Below are 19,572 nucleotides of genomic sequence, written 5' to 3'. Positions count from 1 at the left end.
GTGAAAGAACAACCAGCGGTTCAGTGGTAAACAAAACAACATTCAGTTGCCCAGAGAAGCTGTGGCTGCCCCTGGATCCCTGGAAGTGTCCAAGGACAGGTTGGACAGGGCTTGGAGCAACCTGGGGTAGCAGAAGGTGTCCTATGGCAGGGGGTGGAATGGGCTGGGCTTTAAGGTCTCTTCCAACCCAAACCACTCCATGGTTTTATGGTTCTACGATTAAATCACCATCACTGGCAACCTCAGTGTCTCCTGTTGTTGCCTTCTACTTGTAGTGACTTTATCAAGTCAAGGAAATGCTCATTTTAGGATGTAACCATGCAGTGTGTGGTACAAAAACCTGCCAGGATCAACAGGCCTTTTACACCCAGAGGTAGCTGGCTCCCTATAGCCAGAGCATCCCTGTTTATCCAGGTCCAGACAGTTGGCAGAGCTGTATTTTGCCATCATCTCTCCATGCTGAACCAGGACTGATTTGTTGTTACCTCTCTGAACTGGACTCGTGCAGTTGCCAACCACCTGCAGTGGAAATCTGGTGAGTCACCAGCATTTTGGACCATGAGTAATTCTGAGCTGCTGAGTCCCCCTGCTTTGGTGAGTCTTTCTGCAAGCAGAAAAGCAAAGTAGCCAGTGGGCAACGTGTGCATGTCCTGGTGCCAGTGCTCCTCCATCCAACAAGATGAGGCCAAGCTGTCTGGCTCATCCCAAGGGATAACATCATCCCTCTTCCCATAGCCAACTGCTTCTGCTTCAGAGATGCAGCCAAGATGCCACATCCCCCAATGTCTTTATCATCTTAATTTCTTTGTGCTGTATGTAGACTTTAAATACTATGCGAGTCCAATCCTTGTATTGCTTTTTTTGGCATCCACTAAAAAACCTGCCAATTAATTACAAGTGTTCTCCCAGGGTCAGAGTTCTCAGCAGTGCTGTATCACACCTGGATTTGCTTGTTCTCATGTTCTACCCCCTGAATTCCTGTTTAACATTTGCTGCCTCTTGCACCTCATGCGTGACTGACATCAGGAGTGACTAAGGGAACAGATCAATTATTGTGATTAAAATTGATCCTCATCACTCTTGGTGTCACAGTTCACAAGCCAGCGCTCATGAGCTCATTTGGCTTGGGTTTGTAACCATTGCATATGGTGAGACTCTCATTGAGCAGAGTAAAATCATTGCTTCATCAAAATTAAAGGATTGATCGTCACAAGAGTAAAAATCAAGCTGTTTTTATGGCCTTTATACCTAATGGTAAAGTAATATTTGGGTTTGGATGCATTTCAAAAATGCCATTTTATAGGAAGAGCCACTGTTCGGGAGGTTTATGCAATATGGGATCTCAGGTACCCTGAAAATAAAATGTACCTTTCTTCCCTTTTGCAAAACATGAAGGATATTCCTGTAGGCTTGGCTGAAAGGCATCAAGGAAATGCCAAGTGTTTGTAACACACTGCACTGAAAAGCTTGTTATAATCAACAAATCCTGGGTTGGTCAATTCCTGCACATGAAAACACACAGGAAAGGGAAAAAAGAGATGGAAAATAGCATGATGGAGGCAGAATAAAAGAAAGACTGAGCTGAAACACCACAGACAGAGAAAGAGAATTTTATGTAATGAATGTTTTCCACCTCATCACCTCCTTCCTGCCCTAAACACCATCACCACCTGTAAGTGCAATCATTAAACAAGCAAATCCATACACCTCCATCATGCCTGGAAATTCAATTCTGCTGAGTTTTCAGCACTTTTATTTAATAATTCTGATTTTTTTTCATCTTTTCAGTTTACTTCTTTTCTAGCTCATCCTCTTGTGCAGCTCAGTTTATCAATCTTATTTCTCCAAAGTGCTATGGAGGGAGGAACATATAACTCACAACTCAATAAAATTTACAGAAAAATAAATATTTTCTGCATCCAAGATGAGATGGAGATTGTGTAGGAGGGGAGGAGGCAGGAGGTAGACTTGAAATTGGTGCTTTTGGAAGAGATTTGAGAATTGAGAGTTGGTAACTCAGTACAAAATGGCTGGGGCTCTAAAATGGATTTATCAAGAACTGAAATGCAAAAAGCAGGAGGGAACTGTTTGGAAATTGTAGCTGTGCAAGGTGGTTTCAGCAGCACTGGACATCCATGATTGTTTGAAGGTAAACCAATTTATTTACAATTTTATTGCCTGGAAAAAGCCACCAACTGCGCCTCCACGTTTCAAAACCTGGGATACAGCAAACTTCTCATTTTAGAGGCAGAAGGTCTGTACCAAGAGTTCAGAGATTATTCAACAGCTTTATTCCTTTCCAAGCACTGGTGACTCAGATGTCAAAGAACAGGGACTCCAATGTCAAAGTTGTTCTTTTTCTCCCGGGTGAGAAAGGCTGGAGGGTCTTAGCACTGAGTTCCCGTGAGTGAAGCCTCACCCTGCGCCCAAAGCACAGCTCAGGAGGGACCCTCCTATACCTCCAGAATGTTATTATAATGAAAATATTTCTAAATAATTAAATTACACAGGTTTCATTGCAATCTGTGCCAACAGGTGTCTCTACACCTGCACCCACAGTAGGTAATATATTTAATTCAGGTTCCTGAGGATAATTGCTTGGTAATGTATTTCTTCCAAATTCAGGGGGTTTTTTAATAATGAAAATTCAGTGATGCTTGTCAGGAAAAAAACCCCAAACCAATAAACTGTATTTCTTTATTAACTCAGGTAGCTTTTAAAGGCATATCACCAGGATATCTCCTCAGCAGTCAAAAGGAAAGAGGGATTTCAGTGGGAATTTGTGAGCTGATGTCCTGAGCAGCTCTGAGGAAGCTGCAGCCCAGTGTGTTCCATCCTGTGTCACCTGTGTGACACTGATTGATGCTTCTCCAGGTTTAATTGAGGTAGAACATTACATGCTCCTGTTTCTGAGCAGGTTTTGCTGCTTTGCTCTCTAGCACTGTTGTGGATAATTAGGTCAGGTTCACTTCTCTTTGACAGCACTGAAATGAATAATTTTTTTCAGAGTAGATGATCACTCTAATACTTCCTATCTAATATCGCTGCCACCTCCAAATCGTGTCCTAATGAGAAAGTTCCAGGAAACAGAGAAAAAAAAGGTGGATATTCAATGATCTAGTGTCTGCTTCTGACCCTGGAAACCCTTGTTCATTTAAAGAACTATTACTCATGAGAATTACTGTCCAAGCTTCCAGGAGGCTGAACACAGGAGGGTCATCCAAGCAGGAACAGACTCTTTTAAACAGAACTATTAAATATGTTAAATCTCTCCTACAGCTCTCCAGAGATTTGGTTTAAAACCATAGACAAGAACACTTCTGTGAACTGGTGATACTAAGAATTATCAGGTCCAGAAAATCACATCTTTTCCCATCTCCTGGGTAAAAAGATTTTTCCTGCAGACCTCTCTCATTACACACATGGAGTCTGCCACTGCTGTGGTGTCACCAGTTGGGTTTCAAAGCTTTCACAGCCAGGACTCAGCGGTCTTTATCACTATAAATTCAGACTCCTGAGACACCAGCAAGAATAATTAGTTACTGGCTTTGTTCAAGTGTCTTCTGCCACACTCTTTGCAGTTCATTTGCCACAAGCACTCCTGCATTATTACCATATCCGCAACTCCTACAGGCATTTCACCTGGGAGGAACTGCCAGCTCAGATGCATCACTCATTTGGCAGGTTTTGTCCGAGATGCCTCAGTAGAAAATATCATTAAATATCCTGGTGGGTGAGAGGCTGGACATGCCCCAGCCCAGAACCCCCCAAGTCCTGGGCTTATCCCCAGCGCGGACAGCAGGAAGGGGGGAATTCTGCCCTGCAGAGCTGCCTCCAGCCCTGGGATCCAGAAGGATGTGGAGCTGCTGGAGCCAGTCCAGAAGACACCACAAATGATTAGAGGGGATGGAGCAGCTCTGCTCTGGAGAAAACCTGGGAGAGCTGGGGGTGTCCACCATGGAGAAGCTTTGGGGTGACGTAATTGTGGCCTTCCAGTACCTGAAGGAGCGAACAAGTAAGATGAAGATACACTATTTATTTACACGGGCCTGGAGTGACAGGACAAGCGGTGGATGGATTCAAACTAAAGAAGGGGAGAGAGTGTCCAGAGGAGGGACACAAAGATGGTGAAGTGCCTTGAGGAGCATCTGAGGGCACTTGATCTGTTCAGCTGGAGAAGACTGAGGGGAGCTCATCGCAGTTACAACTTCCTCGTGAGGGAAGGCGAAGGGGCAGGCACTGATCTCTGTGGCGGTGACAGGGACAGGCCCCGAGGCTGAAGCTGTGCCACGGGAGGGTCAGGCTGGAGATCAGGAAAGGTTCTTTTCTCCCAGAACTTGTCGCACACTGGAAGGGCTCCCCAGGGAATGGACACGGCCCCGAGGCTGCCAGAGCTCCAGGAGTGTTTGGACACCGCTCCCAGGGATGCATAGGGTGGGATTGCTGGGGTGTCTGTGCAGGGCCAGGAGTTGGACTGTTATCTTTGTGGGTCCCTTCCAACTCAGGATATTCTGTGATTTAGACTGGATATTAGGAAAGTGACACTGGATATTAGGAAGAAATTCTTCCCTGTGAGGGTGGTGAGGCCCTGAAATAGATTTCGCAGAGAAGCTGTAGCTCCCCCATCCGTGGACGTGTCCAAGGCCACGCCGGCCGGGATTCGGAGCACCCCGCTGTACGGACGCGTCCCTGCCCACAGCAGGGGAGGGCCGGAATGAGTCTCCCCGTCCCTCCCTTCCCAAAGCCGCAGGCGCGGCTCCGCCCCGGCTCGTCACGGGGCCGGAACCAGGAGCCGCCGGAGCCGCCCGCCGCCCCGGGCCCAGCGCTGCCCCAGCCCGGTCCGGAGCCGCGCCGCTCCCCCCGGGGCCGCCGGCATGTCCAACATGGAGAGTATCCTCGGGCGGGACCGCGGGCGGGCCGGGCCGGGAGCCGCCGGGGCCGGGCCGGGCCGGGGGGAGGTGGCGGTGGCGGTGGCGGTGGCAAACGAGGCCTCCCCGCCGGGAGGAGCCCCCGGGGCGCGGGGAAAGGAGGAGGCGATCCTCCCTCATGGCGGTGGTCGCGGGGCCCGAGGGGCTGCAGCAGCAGCAGAGCGAGGGCTGGGTGTGACACTGGCAGGAGCTGAGCTCTCTGAACCTCGGAATTCTCTTCTAAAGACGAGAAGACCGAGAAGGGATTTCATGTTCTATACCAGTATCTCCAAGGGGTGTCAGAGGATGGTGCCAGGCTTTGTTCAGTGGTGCCTAGCACCAGGATGAGGAGCAATGGCCATAAACTAAAAACTAAGAAGTTCCACCTCAACACGAGGAAGAACTTCTTTCCGTGGAGGGGGCAGAGCACTGGAACAGCTGCCCGGGGGAGTGTGGAGTCTCCGTGTCTGGAGACATCCCAAACCCACCTGGACGCGTTCCTGCTCCAGGTGACCTGCCAGGGCAAGGGGGTTGGACTGGGTGATCTCTGGACGTCCCTTCCAACGTCAGTTATTCCGTGATTCTGTGGTTTCACCGCCCTGAAGGGAAAAGGAAGTGAGTGGGAAGTTCGATGTCTCTTCCCAAGGTGTGATCAGGCAGCCTTGGATGGGAGTGAGGGGGAGGAGGCAGGACTGTGGTGGATGGAGGGACAGCCCAGTTCCTGAGGCAGAAAACACAATTTATACTAAAAATAGTGCAAATTGTGCGGCAGGGACGACATACGTGTGTATAGACTGGAGTGATGTCAGCCGGGCTGTCTGCCAGACAGCCACCACATCAGCTGTGCTTCCTGCTCTTGCAAAGAATTTACACACAGAGCCCTGTGTGGGCTGACTGAAACTTTCTTGCTGTATAAAACCATCTTAATGCACAGGGGCAGAAAACTCTTACAGATTCCAGAAGTCTCAGTGTGGATTCCAGTGGTCTCAGCGTGATTGGAATGTGCAGGCAGTGCTGGCTTTGCCAGTTGTCCTGGTATGGACTGACGGGATTGCTGGAGCAGCTGACTGTGAGTCACAAACCGAGGTGGAAGCTGGGTTCCACTTGGGTTGTCGCACGTTGAGAAAGACAACTCCTTGAAGGGAGGAGCAGGAATGTGCTTCTCAGGGATGGCTGAGCTGAGGAGGTGGCAGGTGAGCTGGTTTAATGTCAGGTAAATTCCCCAGCTGTGTAACTGAGGAAGTTACTTCAAAATAAACTGCTCTGCTACTGGTACCTACATTAATAGATCTCCTAAATGCAAAGTCACACCTGTTACCTGTTTGTAGCCTGCTGGTGATGTTTATAGGATAATAAAGACATTCCTAATGTCTCCAGGTTGCTGTCAGAGTAAGAGGCGTGGCTGGACTTCAAAGCAGAAAACAGCTCTGGAATAATTTATGTGCTTGAAATATTGAAGAAACCTCAAGTACTCATAATGTTTAGCTTTGTGCTTCCACTTAATTGTTAATTATCTTAGTACCTGGTGCATCTTCCTCTTGAGATAGCACAGGTGGCAGGAAAGAAGCCTACAAGCTTCTTTCAAAGTCTTCCATATTGTTTGAGAATGACTGATATTACTTGGAAGCTTTCATCAACAGTATTTTAAGAGAATGTTTTTTGATTGTTATTTTTACAGCACACACTTCATTCTCTGTTAGTAGTAGTCTAGTGCAGTCATTCCAAGTCACTCTTAAGGCTTGTCTTGTTTTCTTGGAGCTGTCAGTTTAAGCAGGACTTGAACTTTTGTTTTTAAAAAGTTTCTTTTCCTGACTGAAGTACTCTCTGCCCAAAAGTCAGATGATGGAGCTGTCGGAGAGCCCAGGATCACTCACATGACCCAGGGCTGGGAAGGAGCTGGATGAGCAATTTAAATTCAAGATCCTGCTGGTTTGTAGCTGGCCATGGCCAGCTGAACCAGTTTGCTGTTACACTGGTCGTTTGTTGTGTTCAACAGTGGCTTTGGGCTTTTTTTGGATGGCGAGGTTCCAGGCAGGTCAGGGAACCACATCATTTCACTGAGAGTCGCAGCTCCCAGGTGTGGGAGTGAAAGTAACTGGCAGAGAACCACTTTCAGTTGCTCTTGGGGGGTGTTTGGTGGTTGGATTTATCAGTCTGAAGTAGGTTTGGTCCCTTAACTTGCACTGCAGAACACCTGTTTAATTTGAAGTTTGCTGCAAAGGAGCTCAACAGAAACTCCAAAAAATGCGACAAAGAAGAAAAGGCTGAGAAAGCTAAAATTAAGAAGGTAAGTCTGAACCAAGCTTTCTAGGCCTGTTGCTTGCATGTTACAGCAGGAAGACATCTGGTGTTTTGTCATTTCCCTGGTGTGCATGCTAATAATCATGTGGTCAATGTTTGTGATTTAAAATATGTGACTATAAATCTTCCTTTGCTTATTAATAAACATGAGGATAAATCCTTGTGTATCCTCATGGCCCGCTGGTGGCGTTTGCTTCCCGAGAGGATTGTCTTGTATGTGCTTTGTAGAGACTGTTGTTCTCAGAGTTAAAACCACTTCATGTTTATCAGCTTGTATTAAAAGGACTTGTGGAGAGGAACTTCAAAACAGCTTTTGAGTCCTTGAAGTAGTGAAGAGAGACTGAGTTGATTTGCCTGTATTTTTGCCCATGAGATACAGCTGTACCACCTGTGCCTGTGTTTGTGTCTTGAGACTGAAGATGTTTTCAGGAACAGAAAATTGTATTTCTGTAGCTCTGCAAAACTTCCTGTTTGAAGTGCATTCTTTCCAATGCCTTCCTTGGAAAGAAGTTCGGGGTTCACATCTTGGAAACGTTTGGGATCTATTGTGGGAGGAGGGAGGGGTTTGTTTTCTTTAGTAGAAAAAAATATAGTGACTAATTAATGCTTCTTTCAAAATCAAAAGAGACTACACAGAAATCCTGTTTACAAGAGCAGGGAAGGGTAAAAGGCTTTTCCTTTTGTCTTTCCCCCTTTCCCAAGGCCATTCAGAAGGGGAACATGGAAGTGGCCCGGATCCACGCGGAGAACGCTATCCGCCAGAAGAACCAGGCCATCAACTTCCTGCGCATGAGCGCCCGCGTGGACGCCGTGGCAGCCAGGGTCCAGACTGCCGTCACCATGGGCAAGGTGAGGCCCTCCCCATCCTGCAGGGGCAAGGAGGACACCTCTCACCTTCTGTGGAGTGACTTCATCCCAGCTGGAATGAGCTGGGAACTTTCAGTTTGAGATGTAGCCAAGAGTCAGTTGGGTGCTGGAAATCCTCTGGTAGCTGCTCTTTGGATTGTTTTACAAAGATAGTTCTCCCCTTCAAAATACATAAAGTCATGAGGTGGGAGTTGTGATTCCAGAGATCTTTTTTAGCTCAGGTAGTTGTTTAAGGTAAACTAATTTGCTGCTCTTCATCTTGAAAGTTTATTGTGACCTGTGGACCAAATGTATCCCTTAACAGCGACAAGTCTCAAGTCTACAGAAATGAATGCCATATAAAGCTCATTTTTAGTGAATTTTGCCTCACAACGTGTACTTCAAGTGGCTGAGTTAATTTCTAGAGCTTGGAATGGTAGGAGCTATTTAAAATATGACGTTCCAGATGGCAATAGTATGTTCCTTCTTATTTGATGCTGTCAAAGCTCTGTGGACAGAGATAAGAGAGCTGGGTAAGAAATCACAGAATCGTAGAATGATTTGGGTTGGAAGGGACCAAAAACCCATCCTGTTCCACCCCCTGCCATGGACAGGGACATCTTCCACTATCCCAGGTTGCTCCAAGCCCCGTTCAACCTGGCCTTGGACACTTCCAGGGATGGGGCAGCCATGCTCTGGGCACCCTATGCCAGCGCCTCACCACCCTCACAGGGGAGGATTTGTTCCTAAACTGCTCATTTTTCCCTGTAATAATTCCCTTCCCCCCGTTTCAGGTAACAAAGTCGATGGCAGGGGTGGTGAAGTCTATGGATGCCACATTGAAGAGCATGAACTTGGAAAAGGTAAATAGACTTAATTTTCTTGGAGCTGACACCAAAAGCAGAAGGGACAACAGACACAAGTTTTAAAAAGGCACATTCAATCAAGAGTTTTCCAGTTGAGATGTATTTTTTCTGTTATCTTAAGATAAGTGATTTGGTTCATATTTTTCATAGATCTCTGCACTAATGGACAAATTTGAACATCAGTTTGAGACACTGGATGTTCAGACACAGCAGATGGAAGACACAATGAGCAACACTACAACGTTAACAACGCCACAAGTAAGAATAATAAATTATATTTTAACAAGGTGATCTTAAATTATGTGTCTTAGCTGTTCATTATCAGCATTTGAAACACTCCAGGTGTATGTTTGCAGTTCTTTGCAGATAAGTTGAATTCCTTAGAAGCATTATTTACAAGCCAGAGTTCAATTAATGTCATTTTGACTGCTGAGCACCTCTGCTCTTTTGAGTTCATACCTTCTAGTGGTTAAGCACAAAACTGTTCTGCCGAAGACATTTACCTTTAAATCAGTTTTGTTAAAATAATTCCTGTTCTCTAAAAACCTAACAGGAGAGGTTGTTGGAAAGTCCAACCACAACAATCCATTTTTGTTTTCCTTTAGAACCAGGTGGACATGCTCCTGCAGGAAATGGCAGATGAAGCAGGGTAGGTGAAATTTCTATTTCTCGAATAAATCTTGGTTCCCACAACCCTTCCTGGTTGTAACTTAGGTCAAACACCCTTGTTTTATAACTCTGTCTCTTGGAAGCAGAGAAAAACCACAATTTTCCTTTTACCTCTGGACATACATGACTTGTCTTAGTAGTGAGTCAAAATTACTCACCAGCTTGTGTAGCTCTGGAGTACAGCGTTCATGGGATGCTGTCTCATTATTCCTCTGCTGTCAGTTATTGTGCTTCCCCCTTTATCCACCTGTGCCTGACTTGGTGTTTGCTCTGTTTTCTCCTGTTAGCCTTGATCTGAACATGGAACTACCTCAAGGACAGACAGGTTCTGTTGGTACAAGCGTTGCCTCAGCAGAGCAGGTAAACGTTGGATTTCAGTGAAGTCATTGTGTTCTGGAGAAATGGGATGTGAGAATTATTGCTTCACTCTGTCAAAACAAAATGCTAAATTGCTAAATTAGAATTCTTTTCCAGCTGTCCCAAGGAAACTATGTGGTTAAAAGTCTCACTGATTTTAGCAATACAGTTGTTAAAGGGAAGGGACTTTAAAAGCCTGTCCAGTGCCACCCCCTGCCATGGGCAGGGACACCTTCCACTGTCCCAGGTTGCTCCAAGCCCCATCCAACATGGCCTTGGACACTTCCAGGGATGGGGCAGCCACAGCTTCTCTGGGCACCCTGTGCCAGGGCCTCCCCACCCTCACAGGGGAGGGTTTCAGCCTCCTTGTCCTATCAAATATTCCACGTTCTTTGAAAAAAACCGCAAAACCCCAACCCTTTCTCTACCTAGTTTTGTGTTCTGAAACTCCTCCCTCACAGCCATGCTTGAGATTTTAAGCAAATCTTGTTAAGCCATGAGAGAATTTCTCATCAGCTGGACATGAGGTGGCAAAAGTTGCTTTTCCTGTTCCTGATGGATGGTTTTCCCTTTGTGTTTTCCAACTGTGCAGGATGAGCTGTCACAGAGACTGGCCCGCCTACGTGATCAAGTCTAACTGAACAGAGCTGCAGTTCTTTGGACCTGCTTCCAAATTCCCTGTCTGGAACTAACCCTGCACTCCACTTGAGGTGTAAAACAGTCCAGCTTAGGTGTTTGAATATTTGTAATATAGGGGACTTCACTCCCAGCTTGCTACTCTTTCTGAAATACATTAAGTGACCCAAAAATACCAGCTCTGATGTCCTTTTCTGTACATTTGGAAGTTGATCTATTTTTTGCAAGCTTTTTTCACAAATTCAAGTTGATGTTCTAAGTCAGCTACTAATGGTGGTACATTCTAGTTCCAAGCAAAGCAGAGTGTCAGTGAGATATATTTTAAATTAGTAAGTGATTTTTTTTAAATTATGAGAACTGTTTATGGTTGGAGAACTGATGTATCAGTTCAGATGATTGTTGTAGATGATTTCCCTACAGAGCCAATCTCCTGGAACACGCAGGGATGGACAGCGTGGACCTCCTGGAAAATGCACTTGTTGAAACAAATAAGTGGACTTTGAGTTTTTTAGTCTTTAAAAGTTAGGATAAATGTGCTGAAATTAACAGTTTAGTTCAAAAATGAGTTACCAAAAGCTGATTTCATATAACTGAGGACTTGTGTGGTGGCATCACTTTAGCACAGGAGGAATAAAATATATTTTTGGACTCTGCCAGGTCTGTTGCTGTCTGCAGATAAAACCCCATGATTTGTAATATTCTGGTTGTATGGAGGAGCTAATTTTAGCAATCCCCTTGTATTTCTGCATAGTAAGAGAGTCTGGCTGCTCTCAGTAGCTTCAAACTCTTGTTGCAGTTGTAAAGTAAAAAATGGTTGTAGAAATTTGTAGCTGAGACCACTTGTGATGTGTTGTGGTAAACAGTGACGTTCACATTCTCTTCCTGACTTTTTTGGGCTCATTTTTGTGTTTTGTCTTTGTAGGGGTGAGGGAGGATGTGGAGCACCAGGCTTGCAATTGATTCTTAATTGCCTGGTGCTCAGGGCCACGTGGCTTTTCCAGAGTTAGGGAATTGTTTAAGGGAAAAAAAAAAAACAACAACTCACTTTTTTATTCAAGCAGGATTTTTTCAGTGAAAATGTACAAAAATGACGAAACATTTCAGAGCAGTTTCAGACGTTATTTTGAATGTGTTACCCAGCTCACTCCAAGGATTGAGCAGGATGTTATGGACTGGAGTAATCAAGGTTACTGTAAAAATAAAATAAGGAAAATAAGATAGACAAAACAATGTGAACTGTTGTGAGATTCTCTCTCACACTGGTGGCTGAACTCAAACCGTGAGTTTAAAATGGGATCTTTTCACTTGTTAGAAAGAAAGTGGGGTTAAAAATAAATGTAAACACCTAGAGTGTTTCTTCTGTAAACAGGAGAAGTTGGAAGGTGTTTGAAAACCACATCCTGACAGCTGTAGTCTGGCTACAATCCCTTCCAACTATTAAAAAACATCCTAGGAAAGGGACTACTTCCTGCATTTTCTTCCCTGGCTGCTTCTGAACAGTGTAACCAAGATCATGGTGTATCTATGCAACGCAGTTACCCAGCTGGGGTGGCTGTGTGTGTGCCTTTGCCTTGCTGGACTTCTTCAGCTTTTTAATGTTCAGTTACTTCATATCATGAGAGTGCTGGGAGCTTCCTGCTGTGGAATCGCTCCACACTGGAGTTTACTTGGAGCTGTCCATGAAATACTGAGGATTCAGTGTTTGATAGCAGATAGCTCCGGCTGCTGTGTCTGGCTTCTTTTAATGTTAAAGATTATGCTGCTGTTAGACTGTTTTGGGCTATTCTGGAATTAGTTGAGGGTCATACAGCAATTCTGAGCTCCCACATGGTTGATTTTCCCAGTCTGTTGCCTTGCTGTGAGCCTTGGAGGGATTTAAAAATAGAGTGGGACTGAGATTGCTGCAACAGAAAGGCTAAATAAGCTTCATTATTTTATTGATTGTTGTGGAGTTTTGATCTTATCCCAGGCTGATGATCTCCAGGACCAGCATAGATTTCCAGTGGTGTCTCTTGAAAGGAATTAAGAAATAAAAAAGTTTGACTGACATAATTAAGGTTATGTCTGGGGGACTGTGATGCAAAGAGGCTTAGAAAGAAATAAGTGGTTGAGACCGGGAATTTTTGCCCTGTTGACTTCACTCCCGGAGTTGCTGTGTATTCCAGCCGTGCCAGGGTTTGGGGCTGGCAGCTCCTGCATACAGAACTCCTGCCCTCTCCTGGGGAAATGCTTTCACTCTGGCTGAGAGCTGCATCCAGAAAGGTTTAAGTTATATTTTAAATATATACATTCTTCTCATGTCATTTGGAAATGCTTAAAGCTGAAAGTTACTCTTAAAGCAATATTTGAGTTTCATCCTTCCTCCCTTCAGGCTCCTCAAAACATTTCTCTTCCCTTAGCAGCTCTGGCTCCTCACTCCAACCTTGTTTTGTCTCTGTAAGTTGACTGTTTGTAAAGTTCATTTCATGGTAAATCACTTGTTTGTGCTTTTCTGGAACCTTATTGCCAGCTAAAATTTCAATATTTCTGCTGATGAGCAGGCACGTGTAAAGTGAAACATTGCTTGAAATGTTGCTGGATGGTTTTGCTCAGCATTTTTGTCCTCTGTTACTAAAACTGCTGGTCTGTGGTAGCTTTGTCTTCGTTAGAATTCCAAAACAAAGCCATGCAAAGCTTCAGGTGGAAGAAGAGGGAAGCAAAACAAGAAAAAGAACTTTAATGTCATGATTGCAATGGGATAAAATTGTCAAGTTGCCTTTGTGGAGATCCTTGGAGCCAAAAAATAGTGAATTTTTGTTAAACATAATCAGCAGTTGTGTATAGACAAATTCTGAAGCTGGTACCGTGTATAGAGAAGAGAATAATTTTTGTAGCTCTGGTTGAGTTCACTTTGAAAACTGCTTTACTTGTATGGGACAGTTTGTAAATGTAACTGCAGGTGGTAAATAAAATTGTACAGACAACTTACTCTGGATGCGTGTCCAGGTTGTGTGGCTGCTACAGGTCTCAGTACATGGATGGACAAGCAGATGAGATGTCCTTCCTGTGGGAAGAAATTCAGAAAATTAAATCTTTATGGCGAGAAAACAAGAAGAAAATGAAGTGGGTACTACTGAGAGAGATTTGGGACAATTGGGAAGTAATTAATATTAATTGTAGCAACATAAACTCTAATTTTATGGTGTGTTTAAAAATGTTTAGTCTGGTATGGAGAGAGCCCTGTGCTTAAACAACTCAGAGGGTTTTCTGTCCTTACACACAGAACAAGGGACCACTGGAAAACTGGCAGGAGGTGGTGTGGGTTTGAGTCTGGGATTGGGTTTGGCTTTCCCAGACCTAAAACCCGTGCATTTTAACATTTCTCTTCAGTCGTTTGGGAACCAGCAGAGGGCACCTCCGGCTTTGCTTTTGTGGATCCTACAGAAATGACTGGTTGGAATAGTTTAAGGAGAGCCGGCTGATTTAGGGAACAGCCTCTCCCGTGGAACCTCTCTTCGGGCAGTATCCACTCGCCGTAGGACGTGTCTGTGCCGGGGCTGTGATCCCGAAATCCGGCACGTCCACAGGGCCATCAGCTGAATGGGGTCAGTTTGCACTAAATACTCTTCAAGCTGCCTTTGGGGGTAATTCAGGTCTCTGAGATCTGTTAGGAGTGTGATAGTGAGTAACCTTGTGCTTAAAACTTGGGTTTAAATTTCGTTTTTAGTTAAATCTTGGGGGTTTTTAGCCGTTGGCGTTCTGCTTCTGTCCTGTGGTAGTTCTTCTGTTTTATACTTAAGGAATGAGTGTGTACTGATGAAAATGGATTTTAGTGGTAATTTTATTTTTTATCAGGGGTTTGATGAGCTTTGGTTTGATGAAGGATTGACTTTAATTTCAGGATTCTCTCTGCAGTTCACTGCAGTTCTGGCTTCACGTCTTGCTTGGGCTGCTTTGAGCTCACGGCAGCACTTGGCTCCCAACTTTCTTTTTTCAAACAACATTTTTCCAGTGGAACCCCGAGAAGGGTCAGTGGCCTTGCTTGTTTCGGAAGCAGCTCCCTTCATTACCATTCCATGAGGGAAAGGCCCGACGTGAACAATCTGTAACTAATTTCACGTGCCAGTGGAGCCGCTTTCACTGGGAAGAAGATGCACTCAGAGAGTCTTCCAGGCTCCTGCTTCCCTTTACTGCTCTTTATTAAGGAACTCAGCCTGGATCAGCGGCACGATGTGGTTCAAAAGAGAAAATCAAAGGGCTGCAGGATCCAGGTTTTGGGAACGCTTTCCAGGGTCTTCCAGTGGTGCTGGTCGCCATGAGGAGCTTCCAGATCCAGACAGCACAGAAGCTGCTCTCAGCCCTTACCTAAACAAGGGAGATTTCAGAGAATAAAGTATTTCATATTGCATATTTCTAATCTAAATATGCATATTTAATAATCCAAATAATCTAGAGAGTGATATAAATATGTTGATTATATATAAAATAATAAAATGAAAATAATATAAATAAAAATATCGAAATAATCTAAATAAAATCTAAATGTCTTAAAAAAAAGATGTTTTACAGTCACGCCTGTGTGTATTGCTTAGGATAGTCTAAATTTATTAAGCCTGAGTGAAACAATCTTTTTGCAAAAAGTTTAAAGCAACGAACATGACATAATGTGTGTATCTGACAAGATAATAATCAGCTTAATTTAATTTCCCTGCTATCTGATTCATAATTCTTTATCACAATCAATTTCTGTCAAAATGAGCTGTCAGGGATAGGAAAACATTTTAAAACTTCCTTTAAAGGCGCTCAGCATTTTTTATTAAATCTTTTATGACTCCTTTCTTTTTTCAAAGATTAGATAAACATAACCCTGGAGTCTCTACAGGAGATATTTCCCTTTATTCTTATCACAATGAGGGCTTTGTTTCTCTTGCTGCAAGATGGGTCAATACTAGAACCGTTAAGCTCAATTTCTGCTGCTGGTGGTTTTCCAGTTCCAGGTTCCATCTGAAGTCCCAATATTTGCCTGGAAATCCATAGGAGAAGCAGGCAGGCCTGTTCAGAGTGTTGTAAATTAGTTCCAGTCTCCACGAGCCTGCTGTGACTAATTGATGTGACCTGGAAGTGGATAAAGTCCATAACAGTAAGATCAACTTTTCCTCTGGTAATTTGACAAATAGAGCCCTTTTTTAAAGTCCCATGTAGGCTCATTCCCCATTTGTTCTGTCATGATGGACATTGTTTCCAGGTTGGAGTGATAATGATTTTCCAGATTTCTGCTGATTTGTAGAGCAGGTGCCTTTATTTATTAACGCTAGAAGAAGGGAGAGATTCAACAGGACCAACAAAAGGAGAATTCCTGGCAGCAGCTGTATATCGAAGCCATTCCTTATCCAGTTACCTCGCTGTAAGTATTTGACCACTGCTTAAAATCTTCCTATTTCCATGTAAAATGTGTAATTATAACATATTTTGCAGAGTAGTTTTATGTGCAAAGAGAGTAGAAGTAATAATTTATTAGTGGTGATTATTACATTTAACAATAGCACTGTTTTTTCATCCAAGTAGTTTAGAAATACAAAGGTAATACTCACCAAACCCTGAGCTGTGTGGTGTGTGGTGAGTGTAAAGCAGCAAATATGGAATATATCAGGTTCTCTTCTAAACTTAATGCTTTTGCTGAAGTTTTACAATTTTCTTAGCCTGTGGTTGGAGTAATAAACCAGCTATTCCCAAGCTCTTTATTAAGGTTTATGGGGATATTTGGGAAATCTGGCTGTTTTCTCAGGATACTCTTTACCACACAGGTTTTCCTCCTCCTGCACTACAGAGATGTGCAGGAAAGCCGGTGGTTTGCAGAGTCGCTCCAGCTCATTTATTTCCTACAACCACAGAGAAATCAGGAAATCTCAGTGTTGTGTGGGCTTTCACTCTTGCAGAAGGGGCTGCTGGAATGGGATCTGTGTAATGGAAGCTCCTGGAAACTCCATGTTGCTGCCTAATTTATTTTTTAAGAAGAATTTTAGGCAGCCACTGTAAGTACTGTATTGACTGCTTTCTAGATAGGCAGGGATTTAAGGAATTGCTTGCTCCCAGCCCCTTCCAAGCCTGCATCCCACCCATCCTCTCCCATCCCCACCAACTCTGTCGTGCTCCAAAATAGTCTCATTGTGACTATAAACCCCCCAGCAGTGACCCAGGGGAGTCCAGTCCCTATTTATTTGTGCTCCAGTGGGATGTGAACCTTGGTCTTCCAGGGTGAAAGGTTGAGGGATGAGTGTCTTGTTTACCTGTGCTTTTCAGAGAGTGTTTTCCTTTAATCTATTGAGCAGACGCACCATTTTGTCCTGTGGTGTGCAATGGGATTGTTAATGATGTGCTTAATTACTACCAAACTGCATCTGAGTGCCCGATGGCAGCAGGCAGGAGACTCAAAGCCCAGCTGATCGGGCAGGAGGGTCCAGCAAGGCTCCCCCACCTCAGGGTTTAATAGAAACATCTTTCCAGGAGCTCCTGAACATCTCCCTGATTTATATACAGCTTTGATGATGGATAAAACCACATTGGATGGTTTCACATCAACTCTGACTGATGGCTGAGGGCAAACTGGGAGTGAATGAGGAGAAACCAAACTGTCAATGGATTTTAAAATCCAAATTCGATTTTTTGGAAGTTATTTTCAAAACCAAAAATCCAAATCAGATTCTTTGAGAGGTTCTTTTAAAAACCCCAAGACCTGAGTTAATTCAATCATGGTAGCACTTCTGCCTTTAACACACCTGAGGATTTCTCTTCTCTGAAGCTCTTATGTTCAGGCATTCAAATCCCAAAGGTGGCATTTGGGCTTAATTTTTTTGGCAGTGCTGCAGAATTGTTGTATACATTAATCAGCCAAGGTATAGGGCTCGGGCACATCCTCCACCAGGCACAGACACAATAGGATGGAGAAGGTCCAGCAAACACAGCTGGTGAACATATTTACCATCCACTGGTTAGTCACACTTGTGGAGTTTTAATTGAATTACCTTTGACAGTGAACAGCAAACCTGGTGGGTGATCTACTAAATTTAACTGATAAATGGGCTCCCTAAAATCAATTAGCATCCAGGGCTGGGAGCATGAACACATCCGTCGCTCGGCAGGGACTGGAGCGGGCTCGGAATGACAGCAGCAAATGTTGGCCAAGTGAAAGCACGGATCTCCTGCCGCTGCTGACCCCTGCTCCCCACATGAAAGAAAAACAGGAGCCTAACAGGAGCTGAAAGAATCCGACAGTAAATCATTTAAGCCCTGTTTTGCACAACTGATACAGGATGCTTCTAAACTGCTTGATTAATGCTGGGCAGTATATTAAAAGCAGGACGTGGCAGAGCAAGGAGTCTGTGGCCAAGCACCAGCTCCACAAACACCATCTGCTCGCTTAATTATTTTTGGGAGATTCAGGATAGCAGGGAGCCAGGAGGAATTAGAAATGGCCTTTTTCTTTTGCTACAGTGATCGGGCCCTGTCTGTGGGCACAGAGAAGCCCCCTCAGTCTTTACGTTGTTTGTTATCTGAATAATCAAGCGATGGCAAAATGCAGGCTGGAGGTACCTCTGACCTTTGCCTCGGCGCAACCCGACCCTGCGTGGGGCTCAGGCGGAGCATGTAATGAGGGACAGCTGGGATGGACTGGAAAGGGAGCACACACATGTCTGAGGGAGAAGGGAGTACACACAATGCCTGAGGTAGAAGGGAGCACACACACCATGTCTGAGAGAAAGGGGCACACACAAATGTCTGAGGGATGAGGGAGAACACACAATGCCTGAGGGAGAAGGGAGCACACACACCATGTCTGAGAGAAAGGGGCACACACAAATGTCTGAGGGATGAGGGAGAACACTCAGTGTCTGAGGGAGAAGGGAGCACACACAAATGTCTGAGGGATGAGGGAGAACACACAGTGTCTGACGGAGAAGGAGTACACACACACACAATGTCTGAGGGGAAAAGGAGCGCACACAACATGTGAGGGAGAAGGGAGAACACACACAACGTGTGAGGGAGAAGGAGTACACACCATGTCTGAGGGAGAAGGGAAAACACGCACACCATGTCCGAGGGAGAAGGAGTACACACAAATTTCTGAAGGAGAAGGGAGAACACACACAACGTGTGAGGGAGAAGTAGTACACACAAATGTCTGAGGGAGAAGGGAGCACACGCACACTGTGCAAGGGAGAAGGAGCACACACAAATGTCTGAGGGACAAGGGAGAGCACACATACAGTGTCTGAGGGAGAAGGAGTACACACACATACAGTGTCTGAGGGAGAAGGAGTACACACACATACAGTGTCTGAGGGAGAAGGGAGCACACACCATGCCTGAGGGAGAAGGGAGAACACACACACCATGTCTGAGGGAGAAGGGAGAGCACACACAATGTCTGAGGGGAAAAGGAGCGCACACAAATGTCTGAGGGAGAAGGGAGCATACACAATGTCTGAGGGAGAAGGGAGAACACACACACCATGCCTGAGGGAGAAGGAGCACACACAATGTGTGAAGGAGAAGGGAGAACACACACAATGTCTGAGGGGAAAAGGGGCACACACACAATGTCTGAGGGAGAAGGGACAGCACACACAATGTCTGAGGGAGAAGGGAGAAAACACACACAATGTCTGAGGGAGAAGGGACAACACGCACACACACATGCAAACACCTGAGGGGCTCCTGGCTTGGCACAAACTGGAGAAGGCAGAGAACTCTCCACTGGAGCTTTTGGGTTTGGAGGTGAGAAGGAAGAGCAGCAAACAGGGTGATAACCTTCCTTCCCTTCACCCTGTTTTGCTGGATCACCAACTAAACCTTCCTCAGGAGGAAATCTGAGCCAAAACCTGACTTACTGGAATATCAACTTAAGCCTAGACTCAGTCTGGACTAAACTACGTGTGAATTTTATTAATTTTGTTACCAAAATGAAAAGAAAATGTGTCAATTTCAATGACGTCAAGACCGGAACCTGT

The 19,572-nt window shown here is 44.9% G+C and overlaps 1 protein-coding gene and 1 long non-coding RNA gene across 2 annotated transcripts; both read left to right on the top strand.

Annotated features, from left to right (window-relative positions):
* The first annotated feature begins 4,767 nt into the window (after positions 1 to 4,767).
* On the top strand, positions 4,768 to 13,550 carry CHMP1B (charged multivesicular body protein 1B). Its single transcript, XM_039572179.1, has 8 exons — positions 4,768 to 4,890; positions 7,097 to 7,194; positions 7,911 to 8,057; positions 8,849 to 8,917; positions 9,071 to 9,178; positions 9,526 to 9,569; positions 9,877 to 9,949; positions 10,539 to 13,550. Exons 1-8 carry the CDS (start codon positions 4,875 to 4,877, stop codon positions 10,581 to 10,583), a joined length of 600 nt encoding a protein of 199 aa, XP_039428113.1. The 5' UTR covers positions 4,768 to 4,874; the 3' UTR covers positions 10,584 to 13,550.
* A 419-nt stretch (positions 13,551 to 13,969) lies between these two features.
* On the top strand, positions 13,970 to 18,973 carry LOC109145016. Its single transcript, XR_002046138.3, has 3 exons — positions 13,970 to 14,166; positions 15,553 to 15,965; positions 16,366 to 18,973. It is a non-coding gene; the product is annotated as an uncharacterized LOC109145016 (long non-coding RNA).
* The last annotated feature ends 599 nt before the right edge of the window (positions 18,974 to 19,572 follow it).

This window comes from Corvus cornix, chromosome 4A (genome assembly GCF_000738735.6).
Source record: "Corvus cornix cornix isolate S_Up_H32 chromosome 4A, ASM73873v5, whole genome shotgun sequence".
NCBI lineage: Eukaryota > Metazoa > Chordata > Aves > Passeriformes > Corvidae > Corvus > Corvus cornix.
This window is presented reverse-complemented; position numbering and strand designations above follow the sequence as displayed.

What these genes read in the sequence shown, in the direction of transcription:
- CHMP1B (XM_039572179.1), top strand. An exon ending in CAACGTTAACAACGCCACAA is followed by an intron (nt 9,179 to 9,525) that starts GTAAGAATAATA and finishes GTTTTCCTTTAG; the next exon opens with AACCAGGTGGACATGCTCCT. An exon ending in GAAATGGCAGATGAAGCAGG is followed by an intron (nt 9,570 to 9,876) that starts GTAGGTGAAATT and finishes TTCTCCTGTTAG; the next exon opens with CCTTGATCTGAACATGGAAC.